The 10,257-nt window shown below is 44.2% G+C and overlaps 1 protein-coding gene across 4 annotated transcripts in view; it reads left to right on the top strand.

The window, feature by feature from the left end:
• Nucleotides 1-10,257, top strand: part of LOC101106534 (ATP-binding cassette sub-family C member 4) — a 187,861-nt gene that overhangs the window by 83,144 nt on the left and 94,460 nt on the right. For all 4 annotated transcript variants that reach the window (XM_042254988.2, XM_042254987.2, XM_027973709.3 and 1 more), the window contains 5 exons: nt 19-105; nt 5,246-5,342; nt 7,433-7,642; nt 8,867-9,007; nt 9,858-9,895. In XM_042254988.2, the coding sequence (XP_042110922.1) occupies nt 19-105; nt 5,246-5,342; nt 7,433-7,642; nt 8,867-9,007; nt 9,858-9,895 (573 nt within the window). The remainder of the gene's footprint in view (nt 1-18; nt 106-5,245; nt 5,343-7,432; nt 7,643-8,866; nt 9,008-9,857; nt 9,896-10,257) is intronic.

The following is a 10,257-nucleotide window of genomic DNA, read 5'->3' as shown; positions in this document are numbered from 1 at the left end:
GTCTCTCTCTGTTTCTAGAGCCGTGTATCAGGATGCCGACATCTACCTCCTAGACGATCCGCTCAGCGCAGTGGACGCAGAAGTCAGCAGGCACTTGTTTGAACTGTGAGTTTGCTCCTGTTTCCTATTACTTCTGCTTTCCAAGAACCGATCAGGGAAAAGAGCTCAGGAAAGGCTTTGTGCTTCAAGAGACTCAGCTGGCTCTGCCTTGGTGTCCCTCTCCCCTTCATTCTGCAGAAGATCCATCGTTGAGAAATTTTGATCATGATGAGGTCAAGATAGGAAAATACAGAAGGTGCTTCCAGGGTGTGGAGGACAGTGGAGTCTGTCCGTAGGGAGTGAGGAATAGATGGCAGATTTCCCCCTGCTACTTGGAGTAGAAAACCGGACACTGTAGATGGATTCAGACCCCAGAAATTAGGAGGAAGATTTACAGTTTTTAAATCGGAGTGGGACTCAGTAATCTGGTACTTGGCTGCCAATCCTTTTTCGTCATCTTTTTTTTTTTTAAGACACGTTAGAAGTGATGTTTTCAGTACTGACATAGGGCTTCTGTGGAAAGACCTTGTTGATGCTTATTATTCTGTAGATTCAGAAATTCTGAATAAGGTATAGAATCTGAGAATGATTTGTTGCACCTCAGAATGTCTTCAGTCATTGCACATTGCTTCATGGATATTTAAACCCACAATGTATGGGTAACTTGATTGTGAAATTAGGTATGTAGACGGAGAAGGCAATAGCACCCCTCTCCTGTACTCTTGCCTAGAAAATCCTATGGACGGAGGAGCTTGGTGGGCTGCAGTCCATGGGGTCGCTAAGAGTCAGACATGACTGAGCGACTTCCCTTTCAGTTTTCACTTTCATGCATTGGAGAAGGAAATGGCAACCCACTCCAGTGTTCTTGCCTGGAGAATCCCAGGGACGGGGGAGCCTGGTGGGCTGCTGTCTATGGGGTCGCACAGAGTCGGACACGACTGAAGCGGCTTAGCAGCAGCAGGTATTTAGAATCTGGCTGAACTGACTCTCATGTCGTGTTTCTGGAATTTGTTGTTCTTGTCTGTTGTTGAATTTGTTTCTCTTGTTTGGCCACTGAACCTTTGAAGTAGAACAACTCTGATGGTTTTCTGTGTATAATGTGTCCAAGTCACGCTAACCGAGGCCTCTGGTGGAGTTTAGACTGACGTCTTTGAAAGCTTCATGAACTCACTTTTTCTGAAACAGTATCTGCATCTTCCCCATGGTTAGTTAGTTCCCTTGCTGCTGTTCACCTTGTTAAAGCCAGTGAGTGTTCCAGCTGCACTTATTAATGCCCTGCTGTATGCACTGAGTTAAATGCCCTTACAGATGTTACTGCATAAAACCTCTTAGTTTACAAGGAGGACAGTGCGCCAGGAGAGGGAACGGACCCGCACGGGGCAGAAAAAGGAGACTTGGATGCTCAGCTCTCATTCCTGCCTCTGAGGAACCTGTCTCCTTGGCCTCTGATAGCATCCACCTTCCTGTGTCCTCACATGGGCTTTCCTTTGTTCACGTGCCCTGCCCTTCTGTGTTAGGCTCCTTTTCTTCTGGAGATACAAGTCAGATTGGATTAGACCTAGTGTCGTTAGGGGTAACAATTATGTCTTTAGAGGCCTTATCATCGAATTCTCAGGTGCCCGCATTTGAATTGGCAGGGAAACGATTGATTTACAGCAGACCCACAACTGCAAAGTAGAGAGGCAGAGTCTGCAGATGTGAGGGAGAGAGATGTGTGAGGAGCGCTGAGCTCTGGATACGAGGACCTGGGATTCCACATCCACTAAGCAGGATCATGGGGCAGGTTCTACCAAAGTCTGTGTGTAAATAGTGCTTAGTTTGGGGTGATGAAAGCACTCTGGAGACAGACGGTGGTGATGGTTACACAGCAGTGCGAATGGGCTTAATACCACTGAGCTGTATGCTTAAAGATAGGCAAAGTGGTAAATTTCATGTTATGTACTGATATGTTTCATTTACCACAATAAAAAGGGACTTCGCTCGTGGTCAGTAGAGAATCCACCTGCAATGCAGGAGGCCTGGGTTCAATCCCTGACTTGGGAAGATCCCTTGGAGAAGGAAATGGCACCGCACTCCAGAATTCTTGCCTGGAGAATCCCGTGGACAGAGGAGCCTGGCAGGCTACAGTCTGTGGAGTCGCAAGAGGCAGACATGACTTAGTGACTAAACCACCACCACCACCACCACCACGATAAAAAGTGCAAAGAAGCATTAAATTGTTCAGAACAGGAGAGCAGGGCCTGTGGCATTGCTCCCAGCTGTGTGGTCTCATCCGGCTTTCCCACCCTTTCCTGATTGTGACCTGATGGATTTTCCCATAGAGAAGTCCCTTGTCATGGGTTTGGTAACAGGGTGCAAGTGCTGTAAGCTTCATTTGAACCATTCCTCACTCCTGGAATCATTGGCAGTTCAGCCTGTCCATTCCTCTTGTACTTATCACAGAAGTTCTCAAAAGTTCTCCTTCAAACAGAGCAGTTTTTTTTTAATAGCTCTTGGGTTTAATGACCTTGGATGTACACTTGATAGAAGCATGCTTGTTTGGATTGTTGTTTGCCAATCAGAACCACATTCTCTGGGGAAACTTAGGGCAGGGAGCACGAATGCAATTTAGGAAATCACTCAGCAGCAACTGAGGATGTTCTCAACGAGTTAGAAAATTGGATGGAACAACATGCTATGAGAGATGGTGGTCGTGTCAGAGCTTAGTAATGGGGAGTGTTTTCTATTAAAAGTGAGTGACTCACACTTCTTGCCATTAACAGTTTCCTCTAGTCTTAAATCTATATCCAAGGTGATTCAGGTTCATGAGTTTTACAACTTTATGCTCTGAGCATAGTGGGTTCTATTAGCTAAGAAGGTGAGGGGCCTTAAATGAACTGATGCTGTGTCCTACCTGTGTCCTGCTGTGGATCCTGATGTGTTTCAACCCCACATTGCCAGACCTCTGCCTCCTGTGTAACCCTAACCAGGTCTGTCCTGATCTACACAGCTCACCCTCCCGCTCCAGCCCTTCACAGAAAACCCCAACCCCACCCCTACCCGTTCAGGAAGCAGCTCCAGGTCCTCAGAGAACAGGCTTCTTTGCTGTCAGCCCGCCTCAGGCTTTCCAGCTCGTCCCCACACCCACTCAGGGTCCAGCTGTGCTGGCTCTCTAGGGTCCTTTCGCACCCCTGTCTGTCTGTTCACACTGGTCCCTCTGTCCCAGAGCCAGGGAGCAGTGTGCCAGGGTCCAGAAGGAAGGCAGAAGGCGGCGGCCCTGCCACTCCCTCCCGCTCCTCCAGGGGGCGCCCGTGCCCTTTGTCTTCCCACAGCCCTCAGTGGGTGCACTTGACCCTTTATGAGTCCCCTCACCCTCCATGCGCTGTGAATGCAGGAAGGCACCTCAGCCCTGCGTGTTCAGTTCCAGGACCCCTGCACCTGCTGTGTCTTCTTCCAGGATGTTTCCCCAGAGAGTCTCAGGGCTCCCTTGTTTCCCTGTCTAAGACAGCAGCCCCTCTTGCTTTCCCGCAGAGCACACATCGCAGCCCCGTAGAGCATTTCCTATACTCATTCAGCATCCCCCTGTACGCAACGCTGAGAATTCTTTTCTGTCTTGACCTGAGGGTGTATCCATGGCATTTGGGACAGTGCCTGGTACCTCACCAAAGTTTGTTGATTGAATGAATGAAGATAGGGACTCTCTTTTTGTTCATATTTGATCTACTGTGCTACGGGATTTGTCCCTTCTTAACACAGCTCTTGTATAGGAATAATTTTAAAGAATTCATCGCTGAATCAATTTTTATGATATGTCTTAAAAATCTTTGCTCTTAAAAACTTGGAAGGTTATTTTTCTAGAGATTCAGAATAAAAGTCTTATTTAGGAATACATTCCTAGCCATCAAAACTGATCACTTTATTGTGCTTATTTTATATTACCTCATCTGTGATGGAATGTCAGGAAGGAAACCTTTTAAAACTTGTGGTTAGCGCCATCTTGGACCTACCAGCCCATCTGCCTTCAATGATTAATAGCAGGTAATTTTTGAATGTAGCAAAAAATTCCATTGAAACCTGAAAAGGTATGCTTGGTCAAGAAATTTAGCACGAAAGCTGAACTAAGACTTGTCAGAAGGTAAAAATGAATCTTCTTTAACTTAATGAAGTGATGGCATATGTGTCTACATCCCCGGTCTTCTGATCACAGGTCCAGTGTCCCCTTAGGACTTTTCTGTCCTGTGTCCAAAGCACATGACAGCTTGTGGTTAGAGAGGAGTAGGGAAGGGGGCTGACATTTACTGAGCGGATTGGTGGTTTGATTTTTTAGAACATGTGGGTGGGTTGTCATTGGCGTTGTTTTCAGATGAAGAACGTGAGGTTGAGTTGCTCATCTGACATCAGGCTCATGAGAGGGACTGAGCTGCAGCCTGCTGCCTCCAGACCCTCCATCTGGCTCACTCACAGGCTGAGCTCTGGCCCAGGTTCCTGAGATGTGCTCTGCAAGGGCCTCGGGCTCCCAGAGATCCTGCCTGGAGCCCTGCCTGTGGTCACCGGGGCCCTTTCATTTTCACATTGAGGGAGTTTTCAGTGCAAATGAAGTAAGATTTACTTCCTGGACAGGACTGGGAATATTGTAGAGACTAATAAAGGCCACACTTGCATGCATTTTCCGTCTAATGTTAATTAGGAAGAAACGTCTATGGAAGGGAATATGGTAAGGTTATTGAGAAGATATGACTCTTAGGGTGGTTAATATGTACTTCATAAAGCAACATCTAAGAAACTAAGGAATATGTATGTATATTTCTGTGACATCAGTCACTTCTCTCATTCTCAACATAACAATAAAATAATTAGTATTTTAATTTAGTCAACTTTTGAAATGTCAATATTGCTCCACTGTGTTTCATCATGAAATATGTAAATAATTGTTAAGATCAGTTTGAGGAAAAACAACTTAGCAGCTGATGCATGTCTCCCTAGACTGGTTTTTAGAATTTTTTTTTTTTTTCCCAGTGGAGCTTGATTCAGACTTGTTGCTGAATAATTTGAGGTCCTAGTTGAATTCATCACTTTGTACTTAATTTGTATTTTTATTCATATGGGTATTTGAACTCCAGATCTTTGCTGTCTTGTCTTTGTCTCATTATGTTTTCAAAATGTATGCTTACAGTTTGGCTGACTTCCACTAATGTGTTTTTGCATTCTGTCCCTTTTCCATTTGTAGGTGTATTTGTCAAGCCTTGCACGAGAAGATCAGAATCTTAGTGACTCATCAGTTGCAGTACCTAAAAGCTGCAAGTCAGATTCTGATATTAAAAGATGTAAGTAATTTCTAGAAGTCTCTGGAATTGCTAGCACTGCGGTGTGTTGAAGGCCCTGCTGTTCTGCAGGTCATTCTGCTTGGATTTGTGGCAAAGCCCTCTTAGCTTTCAGTTTTTTGCCTTCTACTTCTTACTACCCGGATCTCTTTCTGTGTCTGATACATGCTGAAACCTGTGCAGAAGGAGAATAAGGCCCTGCCTACGTGGGGCTTGTTTTGAGAAGACAACCTCAGGTTTAGTATTGAGTTGGCCAAAAAGTTTGATCAATTTTAAGCAACAGTAAAAGACTTATTTATCATTGTCACTGAGAACTTTATTGAAGAATATATTCACTTTTTGAACTTTTTGGCCAACTCAATACTGTCAGGATGACCAGTTATCTACTGGTGAACGCACCTGGATGAGTTGGGGACCATCCTTACAGTTGATCTGATACCTCCCTCACAGCAGAGAGGGGATGGCTGCCCCCCCCGCCCCCCCCCCCGGATTGTTAATACTTGGTTGTTCAGTAAAATTGCTGTCTTTGTGCCACTAGTGTTTCTGAATGCATCTTACTAAGTAGAAAGTTGTATGTAACTTTCCCTAAATAAGGTAAATGCACTTTGTCTCCCAGGTGAGGACAAGATACATAGTATATCCTGAATCGTTTCCTTGTTCTGCAGTATCAAATGGTGCCCAAAGGCTTCATTGGGTTTCTCCCAGAGAGCGGGGTCCTAGCCAGGATGCTGGGCCACCTGACTTGCCTTAACCAGAGCTGCTCTCCTTTGGTTTGTTTTGCATCCTGGGGTTTTTCCTCATATTTTGTTTACCGCTGAGTGAATCAGCTGAGTCTTGTTTCATATGGTGAAAAAGTAGAAATCTACTGCAGCTTATTTTATGTAACTTTGTAAATGAGGGACACTGCAATGGTGTGTCACGCAGTCTTCCAAGAAGATGAGTAGACTGGCTGTAGCTTAAGCAGCTGCCTGATTTGGGGAAGATGGGCCGCTTGTGATGGGTTGTGCCTACGTTATCCTCAGATTTAAGTGCTTTGCTTCTGGCTTAGGTTTTTGATTGTGGCATACCAAGGCATTAGAGCATCCCAGTCTTATGACCTCCTTGTTTAGGTAGATTTTCTGGGGGAATTCTGAATTTTCAATCGAGAACTTCCTGAGTTTGTGGGGAGGTGTTAAAGACTATCAAGACATATCTCTTGGGTTCTTGTGCAGGATCATTTTCTTCAGGCCCTGTCCTAGTCAGACACGTGGTACTGTGGCAGTGGGCAGCAGAGACTTGTCTAGTGACCCTTACCTACACAGGCGTGCCAATGCCCACCTCTGTGCCAACAAATTTCTTCCCCGGAATATCCTCCCCATGGGCTTTTAAAAAATTTCTGCTTGGCTCATGAGGTTTCTCTAACTTTCATGTTGTCTTTAGAGATTGTGCTGATCCTCCCACCAAACTCTGTATTTCTTGCTTTCCTGAGTGCCCATCGGACTCCATCTTTAACCCATGAGCACACATTTCTTTCATGTCCCCAAACCTTACACAGGATTTGGCAGAGAGCACAGTGCTCACTTCTGTTCTAGTTGAACTTGATTTGTCCACCAGAAATTCAGACCTCAGGATCATTTTCTTAAAAACATCATAATTTAATGTCAGTTTACTTCTCTTGATTAGTGCTTACCGTTAGCTTCCTTGGTGGCACTAGTCGTAAAGAACCTGCCTGCCAATGCAGGAGACATAAGAGACGCAGGTTTGATTCCTGGGTGGGAAAGATCCCCTGGAGGAGGAAAAAGCAACCCACTCCAGTATTCTTGCCTGGAGAATCCCATGAACAGAGGAGCCTGGTGGGCTATACAGTTCATAGGGTAGCAAAGAGTTGGACACGGTTAAAGTGCTTTAGCATGTATAACACGCATGTATGCATGATAGGTTAGTATTATCAAATGAAAATCCATTCCTCTCAAATTTTTAAAAAATCATTTGTTTGAAATAAAACAAAGATGAATATTTTTAATGGTAGAAGGTACAATTCACAAAGAAGATAGATATCATAAATGATTAGACACCTTAACCACAAACTCTCAAATTCTTTATTGCTGTTTTAGGGCAAAATGGTGCAAAAGGGGACTTACACTGAGTTCCTGAAATCCGGGATAGATTTTGGTTCCCTTTTAAAGAAGGAAAATGAGGAGGCTGAACCATCTCCGGTTCCAGGAACTCCCACCCTGAGGAATCGCACCTTTTCCGAGTCTTCGGTTTGGTCTCAACAGTCTTCCAGACCCTCCTTGAAAGAGGCCACTCCAGAGGGCCCAGACGTGAGTTTCTCATCCTGCAGCACACCCGGGTCTGTCGCTCTTGGTGGCCTCATGGACCTTCAGTCTGCTCTGTTAATGACATCTCTTTGTTCCAAAGAAGACACCAAATTTCCACGGCCTTGTTCCATGAAATTGGTAGAATTAAAACAGCATGCAGGGAGCCAGCCTGATTCGGCTTCTCCTTTTTGGTGTAGGATGGAGACAAGTCCTGTTTGCACTGCTATGACTTGCATGATGTATGTGGTATTGACAGGGGCACTCTTGATGTTACCATAGTTAATTGTATGTGCTCTGGTGGACCCCGGCTTCCCTTATTCATCCAGATGGTTAATTTCCAGAATCCCTCATTCCTAGCCTGCTATGACTTCATTAAATCAGCTGCTTTTGCTTTATGCTGGAATATTCTGACATTGCAAGTGACTGATGGCATTGTTTTGCTTCATCATCAGATGGTCTGTGACCGGACACCTCTGTCACAAAGGGGCAAAGCACCCGACACACAGCAGACACTTCGGAATTTGTTCCCATTTTCCTTTCTTATTTTTCAAGATGTAGCACAAATTAGTGGGTGGGGCTTCAGGGGGCAGGGGTAGGATTAGGGTACCCCCTTTATGTTGTTATCTCGCATATACAGTAGGCAGAAAACCTTTGGCCCATGTGACTGTGTAATATATTCTAAATCCTACAGACAGAAACAGACAACTGCACTAGGTCTCCTTTACAATCACCTAGCAGTTTTCTCAGTATCCAGATTCTCTTTGTCCATACCCAGGATTCTGGCTGATTCTGATGAGTATTCACAACTGTCAAGTTCCACACTCAGGAACCACTCTGTTGTCATTGAGAGGCACACATAAATTACATGGATACTTATATATCATTTCATGTATTATTTTGGAGAAAACATTGGTATTTATGCTTTAATCAGGTATTTTGTACATGGGCGGTTAATCATGCTGTTTATTTAAGCAAAGCCACCTGAAAATGAGTAGCATTTTGCAGATGACATTTCCTTTTTTCTGACAGATGTCTAGAGTTGGCATGGCTGGGTAAATGCACACATGGTTTGGCTCAGTGTTTCCACACTCTTCTCTCTCTGTAGAATCTTGCCCTCCTACTAGCATATGAGTTGTGTCTATTTCACCGCAGCTTTGCAGTGGAGGTTATTGTTGATTTAGGGTTCATTATTTAAATTTTTGTCTCTCTCTGCCTTTCCCTTCCAAGACCGAGAATATACAGGTCACCCTAACTGAGGAGACCCGTTCGGAAGGAAAAGTTGGTTTTAAGGCTTATAAGAATTACTTCACAGCTGGTGCTCACTGGTTTATCATCATTTTCCTCATTCTAGTAAACCTTGCAGCTCAGGTAAGGAAGGATTTTTATTTTTATTTTTTTTTCAAGGAAAAACACCCTCTTGTTTATTTGATTAAACAAAAATAAAATAAGGTGCAAAGGAATAATTTTTATTTTGATTTGTGCCCTAAGGCTGATATTTTTAATACTATTTATACTGTGTTTACCTTACTGTAATATTATTATTTTTTAATATGTGAATTAAAAGATTTATTTCAAATAACTGGCTCATGAGATTGTGGGATCTGTCTGAGTGAATCTGAAAATCAGAAAGGCAGGCCTGCAAGCTGGAACCTCAGGCAGGAGCTGAACCTGCTGTCTTGAGGCAGAATTTCTTCCTCCTCCAAGAAGCCTCAGGTTTTGCTCTTAAGATCTTCGACCAAGTGGATGAGGCCACCGCAGTGTTGAGGGTGACCTCCTGTAAATTCTGATGATGGATGTGACCCTCACCCACAAAATACCTTCACAGGAACATCTGAACTAGTGTTTTGTTGAATCAGTGGAGACTGGTATGGCCAAACTGACAGAGAAAACTGGCCGCCACCTTACCTATTAAGCTTTTATCCTTTGAAAAATCCTGACATGGATATAAATACTGTGTTTTGCAGTCCACTGGGATTTGCATTGAAAAGTGTTATATGTGCAAAGCAAAATAAGTGAAGCTTGGTGGTGGTGTGTGTACATGACAGATTCTAGAAATAAACAATGTCTTTTAGAGATATTAAAATATAGCATGCCATCCCCTGACCTGTGGTCAACTGGGGTGTAGGGCTGGCACAGACCTGAACCCAAAGGTTCCTTGTGAGCGAGGTGTGAGGCTCAGTGATGTCAGTGTGTGAATGACTGTTGTTTCCTGCTCCAGGTTGCCTACGTCCTGCAGGATTGGTGGCTTTCATACTGGTGAGTGATTCCTTGTCTGACCCAAAGTGTTGTGAAATCTACACGAACCTTGCTTTTCCACAGAGTCGGTGGGGAAGGAGGGGGCTTGTACAGCCTCCTCTTCTGACTCTCACGTAGTTTCCCTGAAGAAAAAGTAAAGATCCTGCTGGTGGCGTGTGACCCTCCCGTGATCCTTAGCAGCTTCCTCACAGACAGTTCAGAGAGCTGAAAGTAATGATTCAAATTGAAATTTTTTTACGGTAGAGAAACACAGGGCCCTGTGAGCTGCGAAACACTTTGCAGCATAAATCCTGTCTCCTACATCAAGGATAATTTTTTTTTTTTTGTATTTACCTAATTGTATCTATGTGTAATCTTTTTTC

Source organism: Ovis aries, chromosome 10 (genome assembly GCF_016772045.2).
Source record: "Ovis aries strain OAR_USU_Benz2616 breed Rambouillet chromosome 10, ARS-UI_Ramb_v3.0, whole genome shotgun sequence".
Classification (NCBI taxonomy): Eukaryota; Metazoa; Chordata; class Mammalia; order Artiodactyla; family Bovidae; genus Ovis; species Ovis aries.
Note: the sequence above shows the minus strand (reverse complement) of the source record. Positions and strands in the feature narration are given on the sequence as shown.